Raw genomic sequence first — 22,961 nt, 5'->3', positions numbered from 1 at the left:
TCATCCCCTATAAATAATATTCATTTGTTTTCAGATCTCTTCTTCAAAACCAACACTGAAATAAGCATCATTGTGTCTTTGACCTTACCTGCTGGTGCTTTCATTTCCATAACCTATACTCCCAGTGGTGGGTTGAATCAAGTATGTATATTTGAAGATGTTACTGTATATTGCAAGGTTGTTTTTTAAAAACATTATTAATACTTTATATGCCTAATAAAGATGAGGGTGCCATTTTTTCTAGGTCCCACCAGCAACAGGTGATATAAATCTAATTTGCATTCCTTGACCACTAGTGAACAAGAAAGTTCAAACACTTTCGGCCATGCAGATTTGCTTTTTCGAATAATCTATTCATATCCTTCCTACACTTTACAACTGAAAAGTTTCGCCTCTTTCCCGTAAAAATGCTTTGTATATTCTTACGTGTACATGGGGTGGATTGAAGTCCAGGTTATATACCCTTCCACTAGCGGGGTGGATCCAACGTCGGCTGAGACGATCTTTGAGTGTTTCAAATGGAATGTTCAAAGTGATCACTAGGTCCAGCTCGCAGATTTTGTCCAGGGCTTCAGCCTGAACTAAGGTCCTAGGAAAACCTAAATGCCAGAAACAAAACACATCAAATGCAAGACATTTCCCAATTCCAAGGAGTCAATGGTGCATTTTCAGTTGACAAAATAATCGAATCTACACATACACCATCCAGAAACCAGCTTTGATCAGGAATGTATGTCGACCTCCAAACATTTAAAAATAGAAGAAAATATGCTACTTTATAGCTTAGCTTTGACCTGTGGTATAAGCAAAGGAGTCATGTGACCCAAGTACAGAGTGCACTAAACTGAAAATCACTAGACTAGTCCTCACTTTGTTCTTAACTACTCCCGTAACCTTAGGAAAGTTACATCACCTCCATTTCCTCTCTTCTGTTAAAGCAGCAAAGGAATAAAATTGTATTTGTGTTCTTCTATAGCTTTAACCACTGATGAGTATATTATTCTCAGGCTACCCCTCAACTTCTATTTTCATCCATTCCCTACATCTTACAAAACTCAACATGTGGTCTGCAATCTAGCACAGTAACTGCAAAATGAGAAAATGCACTTAGGAATTTTATAGCAATTTCACAGTAATTTTAAGCCTAGTGAATCCAAAATTTATGCTTGAATGTGTTTTTCTTTTAATTTTTCTAGTAATTTGCTCTTATTCTATTTGATAAAAGGACTGCTCTGCACCAGATTGGGGGGTGCAGGTGAAGAAACACAGCTTTCACCACAGAGTTTGTTCTAGGCTTCCCTTGGAGCTTATTTTCTAATTTCTCCAATAAGGGAAATTACCCAATGGCCCCCACAGAATTATTACAGAAGGGATATAGATTAAGTTACATCTCTTCCCTAAAAGACACAAGAATGGTGAGAACGAAACCGAGGGCATGCTTCAACTCGATTGTCACGACAGGGAAAGAAAAGGCAAGTTTAAACAGAGGTGAGGGAAAGGTTACCTTGCAGGGCAAGATCTCAGTTCACTGGCTCTCCTGGGCCTAACCAAGGTACTCACACGTTCCCATAGACAAAAGGGTTACTCCAACATGACAGGTAACACCAGAAGACCATGACCTGAGCCGAAGGCAGAGGATTTAACCCACTGAGCCACTCAGGCGCCCCAGCAGTTGCCTTTTTAAAGTGGTCAGACATAGAGGAGTCATGCTTGAAGAGTCTGATAGTTCGCTGCCCAAATCCTTCCCTTTTAAAAGGGATTTTATGGGTTTGGGGTCTCTGCAGACCTTCTCCGGGTTCTACTCATTATCAGTTCTGGGTGTCAGCTGACATTGGTCCTGGCAGTATCTCCAAGCTGTGGTACCTTAACTGCTTGCTTGGGTCATTGCTTGACACAGGTTGCCTGACATGAGAGACTCCATTTTGCTCCCTCCAAAACTGCTTTCACATTCTTCTATGCCGACCTCTTGTGACCCATCACGCATTTGATGTGGTTTTGGAATACAGGTGGGGTGAGGTCCACAACGGACAACCAAGAATGAATTCTTGAGACGTCTTTGGTGCAGAATGGTGGCTTATGAAAGCACAGGGACAGCAGCCGTGGACAGAACGAGGTGCTGCATCAGGACCTTGAGGAGTAGTGAGGAGTGCTGATTATATACTCAGGGACTGGGGGAAGTAAGGAAAACGGGAGGTTTCAAAAGAACTTTCATATACTAAAAAGAGGACCGACCTATAGGACACCTGCAAGACAGCCTTGCCATTGTTAAGTTAAGGTTGTTTCCCCCTCTGGCAAGGTATTAACATTAAGACAGTTGGGAGATTCCTGGAAGAATGTCACGCTTGTCCCACCCGGGGTGGGGGGCGCGGTTCAGGATGTCAGTGGGCTTTGCCTTCATCTAGCCTTCATCACATTGGGACTGGCTTCAACAGAGAAAGAGGCATTTCCAATCTCGCAGTCCAGATGCTGCCTCTTGTGCCAAGTCACCCACCCACCTGTACTGTCTCCTTCCTCCCATAGTGACTCTCTGGCTAAGCATCCTCTTCACAAAAAAGGCACCCACACCACACATTGGGAAATCATGCAGGAAGCATATTCATGGTGGTTTCTCTGCAGTGGCAAGATGGCTGATTCCTTTCTGCTCTTCTAATTATTTTTAACTAAGCATATAGTACATTCAGAATGGAAGGAAAAATACCTTAAGTAAAGAACTGCTGACTAGATATTTTCCAAATCTCAACATAACTTGTCAGGTCAAGTTATGACTACCTGATATTTAGGGAAGTGAAAGGTCAAACTTTACCTCAGATTAAGTACACTACACACACTTAGCCTCAGCCCTGGAAGATAGCAATGCCTGGCAGGCAGGGGGCAAACATTTATGTGTAATACTAGGGTAGCTGTCTTCTAGTCTTCCATTTGGTGGCCATATTTATTTGACAGTTGCCTTATTTTAAATTCTGAATTTAATTCTGTGAAATATAGGTCTCTGTCAAGCCCTGTAAACCCAGCATGTCAATTTTTTCTACTATGGAATGGCTTGACTGCTTGTACATTAATTTATTAAGCAACTATTAAGTTCAAAAACAATTTTAGAATCAGGGCTTCACAGCACCTAGGTGTATCCTGGAGCTTCAAATACATGATAGCTACCAGTTAGGTAACAAAGTCCTACTACCTGGGTCACCAAGGAGCAAGATTTAGCCCCAGGTAGGACCTCGGACTCATTCAATCTATGGCAACTTAGGCTGGGTGATGGGCAAGGAGTTTCAGAAGAGTCCAGATAAAACCATGCCTGCCTCCTTTATTTTTTCCACCAAATTCCTTACTGAATACTGGACCCCCTCAACCAGGTCCTTTTCTCCATCTCCCTCCCAACAGCTCACTGCAGGTCAGACTGGAGATGCTGTAGAGAAGTTTGTTGGCAAGTCCGGGACCTCTGCTAAGTCTATTAGTCAAGGGTAGCCCACCTTCCCTTGCACTGTACACCACAGTCTGCTCCAGAAGACGAGCTTCCTGAAATGGGATTTAAGATACACGTTACCCTCTCTGTCATCCTCAGGTACTGTGCCTCGCACATTCTATATAGAATCCCAGCAAAGAGGGCAGTGAGCCTTCCACAGAAGGAACTCTCACTGGCTGTCATGTCCTGCCTTTTCCCTGTATAACCAACTCCTCCTGAAGGCTTCAAATTAACAACTTGAGTTAGATACTGTGGCCCAAACCACCCCAAGATCAATCTCTATGTTCTTCCCTCCAAATCCCTTTTTAAAGAAAAACTGTTTCAAAAGCAGTGGCTTCCAAAGTAACTCTGAGTACAGAAAGAAGAGAACCTATGCTGCATTGTTCTGTTCATTCTTTTTAGCTTCCATTTTGGATGGTACATTTTATAAGGTATATATTAATAAAATCGTATGTGCATATAATTCACACAAATCCCTGTTTTGAAGATGCAGTCAACACTGATAAGTGTGCAAAAGAATTTAAGGGTTCACTCCTCTAAAGACCCAAGTTCCCAGCCTCAGACCCTGGACTTGGGTTCTAGGGCCACTATCCTGACAAGAAAACACTGTTCTTTATCCTTTGGATAGAGGCTGAAAGGTGAATAAAGCACTAGGAAAGAACAGGATGCTCTGAACAAGAACATGACAGTTCCTCCAACAAATAAAACCTCAAATCCTTATGGCTAAAGTTTCCTGGTCTTTCCTGGACTTTCGTAGTCCAGTTGGCCCAAGAGCCCCACAATTGTTTCTGAACTCTGGCGCCCTCTGGAAGAATGGGTGGAAAATGCAACTGTATGAAAAAAGCTGAACTCAGAAGGAACCTGTTTCAAAAATGTCAGGTGGTGTCTACCTTAGTTAGGGCTCACATTCAGACCTGCTAACGACCAGAGAATCATTAATTCTGGTGGCTTAGAGGTCTTCTTTTAAGACAGTGGCTCTCATCATATCCTCCCATCCTCAAAACAGGTTTAAGTTGAAAGACGAAGGAAAACACAGAAGCCTACAATGAAAGCAAAAATGGGAGAGTTATGGTTTAAGACGTTAATGTTGTTGAAATGCAACCATTTTAATGGTTTAGAAGTACTAACAAGAGGAATAAGTCATTCCTCAACTTCAAGGTTCTCCCTCTGATGGCACACATCAACATTATCAGGGAAGACTTGGGGTGGGATGGAGAGAGCTTATTACTGCCCAGATTTTGTACCATTCTTCCTATAAGGGAACATCTAGGAGCAGGAATTAGGTATTTTTCTGAAAGTTATCCAGGTGACTCTGGCCAAACTTCCCAGTGACAGCAACACCGCAAGTGCAGTATTAATTAACTACGTGTACCTACCCCATTTGGGGGAAGGTCTAACAGCACTTCTAAGCAGACCTCGGTTTCATGGCAAGAGAATTGGGAAGAAAATTCCCAAAGGCTTCTAGATTCACTAAGCCCCTACCTATCTCAAGCCACCTGTTTATGCCATTCCTAGCCTAGATCTTACCTCTACAGAGAGTGGTTTGGCAGGCAAAAAAAAGTACAGGAAAACAGTGAGAACAGTAGCCTAGTCAAAGATCCGGGCACCAGCTGCATTTCCAGAAGTGAGGAGAAGCCACGGTGTAAGCCAGGAAACTCAGGGCTCAGTGGAACATGTTAGTTATGGGCACAAGCTCTGGAAGCAGACATCAATCCCAGCTCTGCCCAGCCCTGACAGCATGAACTTCCACAAGACTCTGTAGTCTCTCTCTGGTCCTTAGTTTTCTCACTGAACAGATGGCTTCAACAACAGAAATTTGTTTTCTCATAGTCCTGGAGGCCAGAAGTCTGAGATTGAGGTGTCAGGACAGGTGGTCTCCTCTGAGGCCTCTCTCCTTGGCTTGCAGATGGCTGCCTTCTTCCTGTGTCTTCCACAGGGCTCTTCCTCTGTGGGTGTCTGTATCCAAATCCTCTTCTTATAAGGACACTACAGTACTCATATTACACTGGTGCCCACCCTCAAGACCTTATTTAACTTAATCACCTCTTTAGTGACCCTACCTCCAAAAAAGAGCTGAATTATGAGGTACTAAGAGTTAGGACTGGAACAGATGAACTTAGGGGGGCACAACTCAGCCCATAACAGAAGGTAGTGCCTACTGCATGGGACTGTTTTGAGGATTAAAAGAGGCAATCTTTATAAAATCTTTGAGATATAAAGTGTTAGGCACATAGTGAGCACTCAATAAATGGCAGCTGTCGCTCTTGCTAGAGCACTCCTGGGAGCCCCATGTCACAAGACAGCACTGCTGCCCTGTGCTTGTGCACAAGCACGACTTGCCTCTATTTAATTTGCTGGTTTAGGGAGTCCCTGGTGCTCTGGGCTCTCTGCCACACAAGGACACCTCAGCCCTTCCAGTGATGAGCCACACAGCCCGCACATTCTGGTCCCCACCCCACTCAAAAGGAAGCTTGATCCAGGCCAGCTTCTGCCACAAGTTTCCCACTCTCCTGACTGCCCCCGTCATCACCTACTCCTGTTTAACAGGAAAGCACCGGAAGCCGACTTTCCTGATCCAGTTCAATACCTTATCATGGTAAGCTTTCATCAGAGTTCAAGGTAAACAGACTGGCCAATCTGGTACAAAGGCTCAGCCTTAAGCAGCTGACAGTCCAAGTGTATCCTGAGGCAGCAGCCAGAGGAAAGTTCTCAGCAACTAACCCACACGCAGGCTATATTAACTGTTACACAGAATCCAAGTTAGGAAAGGGGACAGCCGTGTGCTGTCTTTCCCACCAAGAGAGCACCTCCTTTTGGGAAACATTCCCAGACAAGGCCACCCTGCTTGGGAAGAACGTGGACTCATGGCTTCTCAGGCCACGTCCCAACAGCAACGGCACAAATGCAGCTGTGTGTTGTAGTCTATTGTTTACAGGCATGTACAGACATTTCTTCACACCAAGCCTGTGAGGTGTGTGCAGCAGGAACACACACCACCCGCGGTGTAACTGACCAGGGAGCCTGCATGCCGGTGGGGTAGGGGGAGCAGGGGGGGTGGGGGGTGGGGACAGCGGCAGAACACGACTCAGGTCTCGGGTCTTGCCAGTGCCCACTCTACAACGCTCCTCCTCCACGAGTATAAAAAAGGATTACTACAGGATCCTCAATGTCCCCCCACACACCTCGCCTCAACCGAAAGATCAAAGCATCCAGATAGCACCCTCACCACCCAGCTTCTAGCTGCCCTGCACCCCTGACGTGCTGGAACAACTTCATTCCCAAGAAGAGCCCAAACTGTGCACCTAGAAGGCCTACTCTTTTTTTTTTTTTTTTTTTTAAGATTTTTATTTATTTATTGGACAGAGAGAGAAATCACAAGCAGGCAGAGAGAGAGGAGGAAGCAGGATCCCTGTCGAGCAAAGAGCCCGATGAAGGGCTCGATCCCAGGACCCCGGGATCATGACTGGAGCCAAAGGCAGAGGCTTTAACCCACTGAGCCACCCAAGCGCCCCTAGAAGGCCAACTCTCGGTCCTATCACGTCTCACTCACATCCCCTTCCATCACTCTGTGCCGGCCACACTGACATCCTTGCTGTTCTCGCATCTGCAGGTCCATACCCACCTTAAATGCTCAGTTTATGGAGCCTTGGTGTGACCCACCCCTGCTTCAGGTATCTACATTCGCCCTCGGCTCTCGCAAGTCTTGGCTCACGACTGCGTTCACATCGGAGAGTAAGTCTCCTCCTCCTCTCCAAGGAGAGACCCGAGTTTTCTTTAAGGCAGAAGTAGAGAGAGTATCTGCCAGGAGTCAGAGGAAGTGTAGGGGGACGGTGGAGAAGGCTGTAAGGAAAGGAGTCCAGAGGGTACGGTGGAAAAGTGAAGAATGAGGGGGAAGGAAGAGGGGAATCAGTAACAGAAAAAGAAAAGAAGATAAAGAAGAAAAAAGGACGCCGAGGGATGACGTACCTTTCCCTTAATAACCAAGGATCACAGACATGAAAGGCACAGTTAGAAGTGACGAGCTTCAGACAGTGTCATTTCCAGGGCAGGTGTGGCATCCTAGTCTCCGAAGGTATCACAAAGGCCTCACAAGCGGGCCCTGGCAATGGGCTGGGGCTCTAACTGAAGTCTGGGATGCAGAGTCCCAGGCCTGGGGGATCACAGGTCCTGGAGAGGGGCTCTCCACCACCCTGGCCACTGATTATCAACCAAGAATATCCCTGTATCAAGGCATGAGATGTTCATTTTGACTCTGGTGAGGGAAAATATGGGTATGTTCCTCTTTTATACATTTAGTTAACATCTGGTTAACACTGATCCGCCTTCTCTTCTAAAGATCTACTCAGGGTATGAGATTCAATTCCTTGGTACCTCAAATTGCCAGGATACTGGGATTTGAAAAGAAACAAATAATTAGTAGATATGGAACTTAAAGCATGATCCATGGAAATATTTTAATAGAAAATCTGTTTTTTGTTTTGTTTTTTGAGAGAGAGAGAGAGAGAGAGAGAGAAAGCATGTGCACATGTCCTGGGCTGGCGGGGACAGGGGGCAGATGGAGACAGAGAGCGAACATGGGGCTCCATCTCACAACCTGAGATCATGCATGACCTGAGTTGAAATCAAGAGTCGGATGCTTATCCAACTGAGCTACCCAGGTGCTCCGAAAATCTGCATCTAAATAAGAATAGACATTCTCAACATGAAAGTACTTAGATGACATACATTAAGTACATTCGAAGTGATTTGGACTAGATAAGCTATGGTTGCATTGGTGGACCCAAGAGAATCTGCCATTCTAGCTGTGGGTGTGTATTCATCTTTAAACACACTTGCTTAATAGCCCCTATTAAAAACTTCGAGCGCCCGGATGACTGAGTGGCTCAGCTGTTAATCGTTTGCCTTTGGCTCAGGTCATGATCCCAGGGTCCTGGGATCCAGCCCCATGTCGGGCTCCCTGCTCTGCAGGAAGCCTGCTTCTCCCTCTCCCACTACCCCCTGCTTGTGTTCCCCCTCTCGCTGTGTTTCTCTCTGTTAAATAAATAAAATCTTAAAAAAAAAAAAATTTTTTTTTCAAGCTCCCTGAGGGCTGGGGCTGTGCTTATTCCTGATGTGCCCCGGGACACAGTCGGATTCCCATGCGGATATGGTGTTCCTGGTGGGCAGGGATTACTGACCAAGTGGACTAGATGCACACCCAAATTCTGTCAACAGGTGGCAGCAAGAATAATTCTTCAATTTAGAGAGAGCTGCAATAAATTTTTGGTATGCTTTTATTTTTACTAAAAGTAATCCTCAAAGACATGTTTTCTAAATGACTAAAGCAGAATTCCAGCTTCCTTAGATAACCCAATCCAAGTGAACCTAAGATTCCATTAATTGTTAAGGAAACCAGAAAATCCAATCAGTAAAGTAAAATAAAGAACCCACTTAAGCACAGAGTTTGTGTTCCTCCCTTTACACATGACGCTGCTTATCACTCTCTCCAGGAGTATAGAAAACCTACTTCGAGCTTCCAGACTAAGCTATCCACCCCCCACCCTTGTCTCTTAATCTGGCCTAGAAAGGTTGCTATGTCCTGATGAATCAAATAGTCAATCCATGTAGAAAGTTGAAATTTTATATAGTTAAATTTCTCCCCAAATTCGTGTTATACATCACTAATTAGAGTGCCTAGAGGTTATTTTTTAGACACTCCCCCAACCAAAAAGATTCACCATATGCAGGAAGATGTCGTTATGACATGGTATGTTCCCAGCAGTGCTGGCCACTGGGCCTTGGCACCTACTCCTCTGAGCCATGCCAAGAACCTAAGGGAGGGCAGCCGAAGCTGGAGGTGCCACAGCAACAAGGGAAGAGGGAACTAGGACACTTCTGTTTTTCTAATTTGGAGTGCCTTTCCTCCAGAGGAAGGGCGCAGAGCCAGAGTCCACCACCACATTCCCAGGCAGAAAAGCAAGCCCTCTCCGTGTGATGAAAATAAAAGGGCAGTTTTGAAGGGCAACTTCCAAATTCCGCCTGGGATTGGCAGCTTGTGAAAAGGCCACACAACACCAGGCCCCCTTCCTACGTCTATTAGGACCTGGGGCCAACACGGTTGCTTCTGACCATCCATCTCTTCCTAGCTGGTGGGAAAGCAAGAACCAAGTTACAAATATGCAAGTCATTGTCCATCACAATTAATCACTGAATGATTAAAGATGAAAGCAGGCAGTTATTCTTCCACAGTCTTCCCTAACCCAGAGGTGTTCAAACTATTTATACCACTGGCTAGAAGCCTCAGTAGCAACTTAAAGTTAATTACCGTCAAAACCTGTTTTATGAGGGCCTTTCCTGGCTTACATCTTATAATTACCTTATCTTTTGGCACAATATTTATTTGTACGTGTATCCAAGACCTCCATATTCCACTTCATCCGGTTTTTATTAACAGATGGTAAAAAGAATAAGACACAGCTGGGCTCCAGATGCTGGCAAAGAGAAATGAAGCTACATTGTATCACTGGGTGAGTTCCACAGTTCCTGCTGAGCTGAAAGCTTTGGACCTACTTCCTCCTTACTGCGATCTTCTAGGGACACCTGGAACTCTTCTATTACATATCCTAGAGTTTATCCTAGATCGGCAATAAGCAGGTCCTGCTCCCAAGGAGCAGTCAATGATTTAAAAACTTAGATATGCTATCATCACTACTGAGGGTTCCACTGATAGAAGATAGATACTACAGAAAATTTGGTTTTAAATCATAAACTGGGATTTTCAAAGTGGCTTAGGAAAATAGAAAATGAATTCCTATTAGGTAGGGATTCTTGGGGAAATCAAGTGGTTTTGAGATTCTCTGGCATCCACGTAATGATTTTTCCTGTTTAAGGATATAGATGAAACTTGTGGCTTATCATCTCTGTTCTTAAACAAAATATACTAGAACCATGGAACCCTTTCCCAGTAAAGGAAGATGCTGGAAGGTGCAGTTCACTGTAAATCCTTTGCTGAAAGGCCCCTCCTGTTTACTTTTTCTTTGAAAAAGAAAAGTTTCCATATAAATAAATTAGGGGAAAATGGGTCCCACTGTATCTCAGTTGAGACAAAAGGAATTTGCAAATGACTCCGTCAGAGGCCCATGTTTTTATCCCAAATAAAAGAAGAGAAGCCCAGTATCCCTGACATGGCTCAGCTACAGGCTGCAGGTGAGACACCTCTATCATCAGACATGTATTTATAAGCTTTTTCTACGTGTCAAACACACTTGTAGGTATAGGAAGGTACAAAATATCAAATACGCAGGTAAATCCATAAGTCACATTTTAAGGTAGGAAGAACAAATGAAACAGGCAGTTAGGACGGTACAGCTAGGACCCAGAGAGAAGAGGATATGGGTGTAGAGATCTAATGAAGCGATCCCCAGGACAGTGTAGAGGTATAGCACGGCAAGTAGAGGGAACAGTAACTGCGAAGGTCCTGCATCATCAGCACACACAGCGTATAAAAAAGTAAAGAGATTCTCAAGTGGCTATGGGATAGAAACACAGTTCTGCTCTCCCCTTCCCTCGAGAAAGAAAAGAGGTCTGAACATATATGAAGACAAAAGGAAACAAAAAAGTGTGAAAATTTTAAATAAAATATGATAAAGTAAAGACAAGGACTATTCAATATAACATCCAATAGAACTGGCATCCTTGAAATAGAAAAATTGAACAAAAGGATGAAAAAGATGTCATACAGGCCCAGCTCCTTCAAAGGCAAGAGCTGGAGATCAAAAGGACACACTACCTACAGGGGGGAGGACAGAAGACAACAGGGAGGCAGTCTATTTACTCCAGTAAATAGTCTATTTACTCTAATTTCTCAGGAAGTCTATACAGAAAAAAAAAATCATCTTCAAAAAAGTCAGACAGGCCTTAGGGCTTTCCAGAGCAATAACCCAGGCCTGAAGAAGATGGAACAATGGCTACAAAGTTCCAAAGGGCACAAGGACCACCCGGGGAGTATGACGGCCGGCTGAACTGCGGACTGATGAGCATTTTCAAACATGAGAACTCAGGGAACACCATACCTCTGAGCCCTCTGCTAGGAGGGAAGAAAACATCCAACAAAACCCAGCCAAGGGGCACCTGGGTGGCTCAGTGGGTTAAGCCTCTGCCTTCGGCTCAGGTCATGATCTCAGGGTCCTGGGATCGAGCCCTGCATTGGGCTCTCTGCTCAGCGAGGAGCCTGCTTCCCCCCCACCCCGACACCCGCCCTCTCTCTGCCTACTTGTGATCTCTCTGTCAAATATAATAAAATCTAAAAAACAAAACAAAACCCCCCTATCTTTAAAAAAACAAACAAACAAACAAACAAAAACCCAGCCAAGGTAATGATGAAGGGAAAAGCCGTGGTTAAATTCAGATGCAATTCACATGCAGAACAATTCGCTCATTTAAAGTGTATAATTTGATGGTTTCTTATTTATTCAGAGATATAACCAAAAGATTAATCAAAATAAAAGGAACAGAGACATGGCAATGGGTAAGAAAATCAGAGCCCTACATCTTTTAGATGTAGGACAAACAAACAAACAAACAAACTAGGAAATTCAAGGTACAGCAGAAATTTTTTAATAAATTTTTGCAACAAAAACCAATGAAAATTGAGACAGAGGGAGGGGAGAAGAGGTGGGAGGAAGTATAAGTCTATTAATCCTCTTACTGTTCACTGCAGAAAGACAGTATCTCTCTGTCTCAATCTGAAATGTGAAATAAAAAAAACAAGTATGTCAATCTCTTAATGGCTTTCCTAATCTTCAAGAGTCTCTGCAAGAATTAACATCCCTGGTGATGAAGAAAGATTTATCTCCCATTCAGTAAGAATTCCTCCAGGTTCACTTTAGCTTTGCTACTATTAAAATTTTGAGTAAAGTTAAATACTTTTAATGAAAGTACACAAAGTATGGTGCCATCCTTACACACTTCTAGGTGCGTATGTGCAGCATATAGAATGATGGTTTTCAACTGTTAACCCTGATTCATTCTGGCTAGTGCGGTTTCAGGTGACCAGTTGCTTTTCCTCACATTTTCCCATATGACTTGAATGTTTTACAGTAATCTCATGTATCACTTTTATAAGGACAGTGTAAAAAAGATAAAACTCCCGGCACTTTGTTACATCTAACGCTTCTCCTTACCCTAATCAATTTTTTCATCTTTCCAAAATCTGCGTTTCTCTTACTAGTGATGGGACAATTAACAGGTTTTAGATCATTGTTTTGTATTATTGGGTAAAGTTGAATGGAAGCTGGGGAATTTTGTTTAGCTATAGTTTCCTCAGGTGTACTTAGTGAGGGATGAACAGGATGATCTTTATTTATTAAAATGACCCTTCAAGTTTCTCAGCCATTTACTAATGAAATTCTAAGTTCTAACATCTATGCCCTTGTCAGTATGTGTTTGTATGTATATACAACATTGGTAATAACCCGTAACTACCATCTGACCACCTACTGTGTTTCAGGATTCCACTAAGAGTTCTGCATTGGTCAGCTGATCCTCGCAAACCTATGCCATATGCACTATTTTACAGATGAGGAGAAAGAATCCAAAAAAGGTTAAGTATGCTTGCTCAAGACTACACAGTTAATAAACTACATTAACGATGTTCAAGTAATAGTTACAAGTCCATGATTTTCCCACCACATTACTGCGTTCTCGGTATGCTGCTTTGTGTGTACTAAATGCCCAGTAATTGCTTCATACTTCAACTAGCAAAGGATGCCTCAGATGCTATGGGTGAATATTCGTAATTTATCCAATTCCCGAGATACTGGTTTTATGAATTAGGGAAGCAAGCTCCCCTACCATCTAAAAGTAGGAGATAGTTTCATCCTGGTGCCTTACTTTATAGACTTCTCCCATCCAAGTACGAACCAGGCCTGACCCTGTTTAGCTTCCGAGATCAGACGAGATCGGGCGCGTTCAGAGTGGTTTGGCCACAGACTAGACTTCTAATTCAGTGGCAATAGCAAATGGGTTAAGCGTATCTCTAAGTGTATGAGACACGCCCAAATAGAGAGAAATCCTAATTTAATAACTAAAGTAGGTCTAAATTTATGATGTTAAAAAATCTACTTAATTTACGGGTTTAATCTACTTAATCTACTTAATTTAATTTGCCTGGGTGGCTCAGTCAGTAGCGCACTGCCTTTTTTTTTTTTTTTTTAATTTTATTTATTTATTTATTTATTTATTTATTTTTTAAAGATTTTATTTATTTATCAGAGAGAGAGGGGGAGAAAGCAAGCACAGGCAGACAGAGTGGCAGGCAGAGGCAGAGGGAGAAGCAGGCTCCCTGCCGAGCAAGGAGCCTGATGTGGGACTCGATCCCAGGACGCTGGGATCATGACCTGAGCCGAAGGCAGCTGCTTAACCAACTGAGCCACTCAGGCGTCCCTAATTTTATTTATTTATTTGACAGACAGAGATCATAAGTAAGCGCACTGCCTCTTGATCTCAAGGTCATGAGTTCAAGCCCCACGTTGGATGGAGATCCCACTTAAAAACAAAGCAAAACAAACAAAAGTCTAGTTAATTTTAAATTGTTGGTTAGAAAGTTAAAAAATAAGTTATTCTTTCCAGCTCGGTCTTACATTTTAAACTTCTTCTAACTCATATCTAATATTAACTTTGATGTTTATTCAATGCCCTCCTTTTGAATTTCGCGACATATTTATTAACTTTTGCCCTCACCCACTTTTCTGACGTTGTATATGATCATATTTTCAAGCTCTAGGGCTGTCCAATTATCTGCTGTTGTTTAAAACCTCTACACCTTTTGCATACAATGTTCCCTGCATCTATAAGGTGCATTTATTCTCTTTCAAAATTTAGCTCTTGGTGTCACCTTCTCCAGGAAGCCTTCCTAAGAGCTGCCTATCTCACCCCTAAGTTAGAGTCAGTTCCTTCCTCCTCAGTGCTACCTCTCACTTTTCACCCCCTCCACGGGGGCTCCCAGGGTCCTAGACTGCAAGTGTTTATGGGGCATTTGCTCTTCCTGGAGTAAGCTCAGAAAGCAAGCTATACCCGCCTTAGACCAACGCCAAGCTCACTGGGACACACAAAAAATGTATGCTCGATCTGTGTTTTGATCTCTGAACCAAGTATTTCTAGGGTGTGTTCAAATATCTCTGTATACACATGTTTTCCATACGGCCCCTGTTAAAATCTAGTCAGTCTCCAAAATCACAGAGTGAATAAACACAGCCAGGGTTGCCTACTACATTAAAATTGTTTCTCATCCCAAAGCAGCAGCGGGATCAATCAGAAGAAAGCCACCATGGATCGGACAAGGTCTCAGGAAAGAATCCAACCAAATGAACAAGAAAAGAGACCCAAGGCTTTGCCATGTTCTTCAGTCAGACCCTTTGAATGTAGGAAGTCATAGGATAAAAACACAGTTCTTAAAGTCTGGAGGTAAATCATAGAAACCAAAGACAATCCTCGCTGCCCGGGAAGGATCACCACCGTATCCTAAATGCCATGATGGCAGGTCCCGCCCACTATGCTCCTCTGCTGTGGGGTCTTGGTTAGTGCCCCGCACAAGGATGGCGCTCAAGAAACGCTCAGTTGTAGGAAGAATTATGAATGCTTAGAACCAAAAGCAGCTGGCACAATCGCCTGCGATCATTAACAAAGAGGACACAGTAGCTTTAATGGAATCAATAGCTAGACATGAAGTCTGGGTAAGGGTGTATCTATGACAAGAGGAGAGTGTCCTCTATTTCAAGTCAGGTGTCACCAACATGACTCTGCATAACCTAACCTTGCTGAGCAATTGTCTCTTCCTGTGCTACTCAACCCATATGACGATTCTGTTTAGTATCATTTAAGAATATCTGAATATTTAATAAGCATGTTAGAAAGTATAACCAAACATAGGTCTCAGGTATTGTAACTCCTTCTTCTAAGAACATGATAAAAAAGAAAAAAAGGTGAAGTCTGTTTTAAAACAGAACCTGATGGATGTTCATCTTGGAGAAGATTATTATGGCTACACGGCCACCAATAGTCTGGTCCCCTAGCACCCACCTTTTACTTGCTTACCCAAGACTGAATAAGGACATACCTTGGAAACAGCACGGGTCAGAGATCATTTAACCCTCAGGGAAAACAAACACACACACACAAACACTACACACATTCAAGCAGCTCTGACCTTCTGCTTAAGATAAATAAATAAATAAGATGTAAAAATCCCGGAATTATCTACAGAGAGCAGCAGTCAGTCCGTGTTGGAAGCTGCACAGAACCACAAGCAGGAACATACCACCACGGACCAAAGGACGACTCTCCTTCCAAAGGGACCTTTATTCCAATGAAGGGTTTAAATTATATTCCACTCAAAATGCCAACACTGAATGCTTCTTTTTATGAAACCAAACTCTGACAGCAAATCTAAAATATTTTGACACCTCACCTAAAATCATATGGTAGACAACTGTTACATTTTGTTACCTGGAGATAAATTGGGACTGAGTCTGAGAACTTGCAGGTTTACTGTTTAAATACACAGGTTGGCAGGCACATTTAGAAATGAAAAACTCTATTACTAACACCTCTACCCACTAGCCCCACCCAGCTGCCAGTCCTTTTTTTAAAAAGTGAAGAATTTATATATGTTTTAAAGAGATGGTTACTGTTTTCTACCTATGATTTCATCTCAAGATCACCTAGTAAGCAGTAAATACTCTCTTTATGTGAGACTTAAAAAAAACCCAAAACCAAAAACTATGGTTTTATAATAAAATTACAAGGTTTACAGCACATTCCATTCTTCTAGTAGAATATTTGTCTTAGAAATTAAAGAAAACTATTTTTTAGAACTGTTCTCACACATTAAACTTCCAAGGAAATTAAAGAAAGAGGGGGAGAAATGTTCATAGCAGCAATGGCCACGGTTGCCAAACTGTGTAAAGAACCTAGATGCCCTTCAACGGAAGAATGGATAAGGAAGATGTGGTCCATATACAATATGGAGTATTATGCCTCCATCAGAAAGGATGAATACCCAACTTTTGTAGCAACATGGATGGGACTGGAAGAGATTATGCTGAGTGAAATAAGTCAAGCAGAGAGAGTCAATTATCGTATGGTTTCACTTATTTGTGGAGCATAACAAATAGCATGGAGGACAAGGGGAGATAGAGAGGAGAAGGGAGTTGAGGGAAATTGGAAGGGGAGGTGAACCATGAGAGACTATGGACTCTGAAAAACAATCTGAGGGTTTTGAAGGGGAAGGGGGTGGGAGGTTGGGTGAACCTGGCAGTGGGTATTGTGGAGGGCACGGATTGCATGCAGCGCTGGGTGTGGAACATGAATTCTGGTACACTGAAAAAAAAAAATTTAAAAAAAAATTATAAAAAAAAATAAAAATAAAAGAAAGAGGGGGAAAAGAGGAAAAAAAGAAAAAACCCATACACACACACACACACACACACACACACACACACGTATATGTATGTGTGTGTGTGTGTGTATATGTATGTATGTATGTATGTATGTATCGACACATAAAGCAGTGCTTCTTCCCCAGATGGAAGGTACACTGCAAAGGTAAAGTAGTGCGGAACTATTTTTAGCAAGGCCATAGCTGACCAAACCACAGAGCACTCAGCCACCCCATCCACCCACCCCACCCTCCGGCCTTCCCTTGGCTTGCATCCGCTCTATTTGTTTCCACCCACCATTTGCAGATGCCTCTCTACAGACATATGGACCAAGATGATGAGTCATCTGTTATCCAGAATTCCTTTCTTGACCTTTTCACATTCAATCACCTTTAGTACACTCAACAGGCACGTCCTCCGCGGAACATGTGGCCTGTAGCATAAGGAGTTGAAGGCTGAACACAGAACGAGGCATTCCTAACACTCCTCACTTTGCCAAGTGGATTTATTCCAGAGCTTTAAAGGAAAATCACAACTGAAAAAAGTGACCAGATGGGGCCTCAAGGAGAAAGATACAAACGAAATCAGCAAGGATACTGACGCACTTCGCTAAAAACAGGTCTGTGATGTAAAGAAATTCACTTCTTCACCCTGAGAAGGAAAGTTACGGCAAAAGCAGAGCACAGGGAGCATTCCATAACTGACACTGACTTCCAACTTCACACACACACAGTATTTTTTTAAACTATTTCTGAACTTGACACTTCATGTAGTTACAAAAAGAAAAAAAATTCAGGACCTGTATATCAAGTGGAATAAATAATAATTAAAAAATATCCTGTCTATAGAGCTCTTATTTTATGGCAGGCATTCTTCTAAGGACATTACATTATATTCACTTACGTCATCCTTACAGACCCTTTTCTAAGACTGGTTAGAGAATGAGGAATGACAGGCCCACCGAGGTAAGAAAATTTGCCCAAAGTCACTGACCGGCAATAAATGGCAGAGATGGGATTCAAGCGGGCAGTCTGCCACCCAACTCGGGTTCATGGTGATGAGACACTAACTGCTTTGCCAAAGAAGTTTCACATAGATGATCCTTTTTTAAAACAGATTTCTCAGTTTATACCAAGTCTGCTTCACAAGGTGACAAGCTTCACAATGAAAGAATTTAAACCAGTCAAGACGTGGCAGCATCAAAGCTCACGCATCCTGGCAGGTCCCTACAGAACGAGTATTGTAGGACTACCTTGTGGGAGTCCACGTGTAGTACGTAGAGAATTTAACTCGGCCTAGAGAAGTGCAGGGAAGATGATGACAGCCAAGAAAGACACAAAAAGGGGCACTTGGGTGGCTTAGTGGGTTAAAGCCTCTGCTTTCAGCTCAGGTCATGATCCTGGGGTCCTGGGATCGAGCCCCACATTGGGCTCTCTGCTCAGCAGGGAGCCTGCTTCCTCCTCTCTCCTCTCTCTCCGCCTACTTGTGATCTCTGCCTGTCAAATAAATAAATAAAATCTTACCAAAAAAAAAAAAAAAAGAAAAAGAAAAAGAAAAAAGAAAGACACAAAAAGCTCAAAGATCAGAAGGCAATAAAAGAAAACACCAGGGCTGCAGCAGCTAACCTCAATCATTAGAGCTCCTGTCAGTTCTTCCCCTTCAATCCATTCTCTCCTTTTCATCCCACTGCCATTGCTCAAATCCAGGCTTTCAACCTGCCCTTGGTCCAAATATTCCAAAAGTCTCTTATTTGGCTTCTAGTCTCCAGCTCCTCCCTGTCCCAGCACCTACTCCCTCCTCAAGGCTAAGAGAACAGTCTTTCTGAAAAACAAATCTCACCAACTCCCAACAACTTCTCAAAGTTTCAAGAGTTTCCAGTTCTAACATCTTTGTACGGAATCAAACACCATCCGCTCAGGGACTTCTCAACCCTGCCAGTCTCTGCTTACAGGCCCAGGAAAATACTAAGCTACGTAATCCTTCTCTTCCCCAGTCCACCTGCCCCTCGGCAGAGAGTATCTGCCCTCCAACCCCATTCATCAACCTATGGAACCTCTACTCCTTCTCCTCTTCTGTAAAGTTGTTCCAATCCCTCCCCCGACTGCTAGAATAGAATTTTCTTCTCTGAGTCTGCAGGGTACCACATATATATGCTTCCATTATGCTATCAGTAACTACTATTTTACACACCTGATAGAATCCCCTTGAGGAATGGGGACAGTGTCCTAGCTATGTATCCATATGGTATCAATAGCACCTAACAGTTTCTGACACAGAACAGGAGCTTTATTCATTACTGCCTAACGACTAAGAGCAGACCCTCCATATGCCATAATAGCTTTTCTCTTCTGGTTCCCTCCAGTCCCATGAGAACAAAGTTCCAAACTTCTAAATCCAAATTCTAGGGGCACCTGGGTGGCTCAGTGGGTAGAGCATCTGCCTTCGGCTCAGGTCATGGTCTTAGGGTCCTGGGATTGAGCCCTGCATCAGGCTCCGTGCTCAGCAGGGAGCCTGCTTCCAACCCTCTCTCTGCCTGCCTCTCTGCCTACTTGTGATCGCTCTCTCTCTGTCAAATAAATAAAATCTTTAAAAAAAATAAATTCGAATTATAGAAAGATACGATCCACGTTATAGCCAACTTTTCAGAATACCTACAAAGTGAGGAATATATGTTAAAAAACACTTTTCACAAAGAACGTTCCACAGAGCAAATCCTGCAGGGTCTCGGTGGGTGTTGGGAATAAGGGGGAGGATTCTAAGATCAAATCAATGCGGAAGATGCCTCATGATGTCTCCCTCTGTGAAGAGCTAAACAGCACTGTCATCTTACAGTTAAGTAAAAAAAAAACATGTCTAACTTTGACACTTACTACCTTTGGGCAGTTACCTAAAGCCTCTGTTTTCTCATCTATGAAATGGGGATTAATGGTATATACTTCATATGGTTATTGTAGGGACTGAATAAACAAGAAGTATCAGATGTTCAGAACAATGCCTGCACACAGCAAATACTCAATAAATGCTAGCCATTTTTAATATTCAACTTGACACAAGGTCTGTTTTCTTTTTTTTTTTTTTTTTTTTTTTTTTTAAAGATTTTATTAATTTATTTGACAGAGAGAGAGGAGGAAGCAGGCTCCCGCTGAGCAAAGAGCCCGATGCGGGGCTCGATCCCAGGACACTGAGATCATGACCTGAGCCGAAGGCAGCGGCTTAATCCACTGAGCCACCCAGGCGCCCCACAAGGTCTGTTTTCTTATCTAGAAATTACTAACACTCCACATTACATACTTTGAGAAACACTGATATAAAGAACCTACCTCCTACCATTTTAGTCATTGTGAACATTCATGGCTCCAGACTTTAAGAGAAACAGAGGCAATCAGTTTAAGGATAATGCCTCTGGCTTCCCTGGGGCTGGCAAACACCAAGGTTTCACCTGTCGCAACTTGCTGAAGCTTCAGTTTCACCAAATTAAGATAGGATTGAGTGCCTTGTGGGAAAAAAACAACTGCTCTGCAATGGAAAGAAGATGCTTACAGATAAACCTCACTATCTGCCATTCTGTGCTCCTAGGAAATAGCATGTTCATCAAGTTTCTATTTTCATCATATCAAGGAATCTTGCTATTTAAGAACAAGACGAATAATCCATCCAATCCATTTTTTCTCCTTTAATAATGGGCAAACTTAAAGTAGGAGATTCTTAATTTCAGCTTCACGAAGAATAAAACTGTGCAATGCGTTATGTGTGAATGTCCGCACGCCTTTCCTAGGGGAAATATCACAGCTGTCATCTAGAGGCCCAGACACCTAAAAAGTTCAGGAACCACTAAACTGAGTCTTTAAATCAGGTCCAGGTATTACTGTTTTTTTTTTTTTTTTTTTTAAGATTTTATTTATTTATTTGACAGAGAGAGATCACAAGTAGGTAGAGAGGCAGGCAGAGAGAGAGGAGGAAGCAGACTCCCTGCTGAGCAGAGAGCCTGATGCGGGACTCACTCCCAGGACCCTGAGATCATGACTTGAGTCAAAGGCAGAGGCTTAACCCACTGAGCCACCCAGGCGCCCCCAGGTATTACTGTTTAAAAAAAAAAAAAAAAAAAAATCAAACAGTATCAAAGGATGTATCAGGTATTTTTATATCCTTTCAAAGACTGCCTATGCATGCATTTCTCTGTGTATACAATAACATCATACCATCCTCCCGTGTTTACATAAACAGAGGACATGACATACACTCTCCTGCAGCCAGCCGTCTTCACGCAACAGCACCTTACAGGTCTATTCATGCCCATGAAGAGGTATGCATTATTTGGTTAACAGACATACCAACGTTTGAGGCATTCCTATGATGGGATACTTAGGTTGTTACCAGTGTCTTGCTGTTTACAAATAATGCTGAAAATACACAACTCTGATGATACATCTTTAGGAAGAAAGACGGCACGGAACTGCTGAGTCAGGAAGTACAAAGACTGCTCAACTGTCCTCCAACGGTTGCCCGTTACATACTCTCAAAGTATTTATTTCCTACACACTCAATAAAAGACTTTCAAATCTTCTATCTCTCTTAATCCAACGAATAAAAAATGGTAACTCGTGGTTTTAATTTGTGTGGCCTATTATGAACATGGGAACCTTGGATTTAAGAGGAGTTAGACTTATGACAACTTAGTGACGGAAACAACCAGCACCATCGAAACTGGAACAATGGGAATGATGGGAATTCTATATGATTTGCTTCCAGGTCAGTGGCTCTAGGGATGGAGGTCTGGAGACACAGAAGCAGAACAGCTTCACCACAGTGGGATTCTAGCATGTCACCAAATTGAAGAAGTTAAGGGAGTGTGCGTAACCCGCTATCCGCAGAGGTCCAGCTTACCCGCGGGCTCAACTCACCGTCTAGTAGCCAGTGCTGGCCGCGTCTACTCTCCAGCTCCGACATCATGAGGCGTGTGATCACATGATCGGGAACCAAAAGACCCTTCTCTATGGACTGCTTTGCCATATCACCAACTTCTAGCAAAAAAAAAAAAAAAAAAAAAAAAAAAGCTTACAGACTCCTTTCTGACAGTTTTGCCTCCTCTCCCATTCTTCCCTGTGAGAATGCAGGGAAAGTTATAGGTAGAAGCTCTGGAGGTAATTTTTAAAATACTAGTTTCAATAATAGCAGCCCTGACTCCCATTTGTCTCCCAAAGGATTATAAAAGTGGTTTTTGAAGATACACACAGATAAAAGAGCATAAATGAAGCAGAGAAGATATAAGCAGGAAACGAAAGATGGAGTCCAGAAGTCCTGGTACCTTCCCAGAGGAGAGCCCCAAAGTGGACAAAGAGCTCCCTAACAGTCTCAGACAACAAGGAAATGTGACCCATGACATGGGCCATGGTTTATGGAAGACTAAAGGAGCATTGGGAAGCACAACCATTCCTTAGGGACCAAAGAAAATATTCCCACTGGTCTTCTAGAAAGAATGCTGGATAACAAGCAGGTTTACTTCTTTTCATGAACCTCAATATAAATAAATGGCACCTTGCTGACACAGTTGTAAAAGCAACTCATTATTATTAGAGGGCCAAGTTCATAAAAGGATATGAATTTTTTTAAATTAGAGAAAAAATGCTTCTATCATATTTTAAAATAACCATTTTTTGTATGAGGAAATCGTGAGTTGGTTCAGCAGAACAAATGATCAGTTTAAACCTGTTAAATTTCTAGGAATTGATTTTTTTTTTTTTTAAACCAAGATGAAGTCCTCTACTCTCCAGAGAACTGGAAAAGAGAATAAACCACTAAGAACCACATTCTTGACAGGCCAGTTATGTTTTTGTAAAGACATAAAGCACAATTATGTTACTGGGGAAAAAGCTCAAAAATCACTGTCCCCACCTTCACCGTGAATTTAAGGTAGAACCTTTCCTTCCCCAGGCTGAGTCTACACTCCTAACTCCAACTTCAGCACTGAAACATGGGCTGCGAAGAGCTCCATAGCACTGGATTACTGGACAAAGTATCTCAAAGTCAGATCCAATGACACTGATTCAGGAATGTTGAAGGAAACAAACGCCAGGAGACAACCA

General features: G+C 42.7%; 1 protein-coding gene across 5 annotated transcripts in view; it reads right to left on the bottom strand.

Moving 5' to 3' along the window:
- The window catches only part of AK4 (adenylate kinase 4), a 63,884-nt gene that overhangs the window by 5,617 nt on the left and 35,306 nt on the right, over positions 1 to 22,961 (bottom strand). For 4 of the 5 annotated variants that reach the window (XM_059135424.1, XM_059135425.1, XM_059135426.1 and 1 more), the window contains 2 exons: positions 21,780 to 21,899; positions 427 to 599 (listed from right to left, as the gene is read on the bottom strand). In XM_059135424.1, coding sequence (XP_058991407.1) covers positions 427 to 599; positions 21,780 to 21,899 — 293 coding nt within the window. The remainder of the gene's footprint in view (positions 1 to 426; positions 600 to 21,779; positions 21,900 to 22,961) is intronic. The other variant, XM_059135427.1, reaches the window with a different exon arrangement.

The sequence above is a fragment of the Mustela lutreola genome, chromosome 10 (assembly GCF_030435805.1).
Source record: "Mustela lutreola isolate mMusLut2 chromosome 10, mMusLut2.pri, whole genome shotgun sequence".
Classification (NCBI taxonomy): Eukaryota; Metazoa; Chordata; class Mammalia; order Carnivora; family Mustelidae; genus Mustela; species Mustela lutreola.
This window is presented reverse-complemented; position numbering and strand designations above follow the sequence as displayed.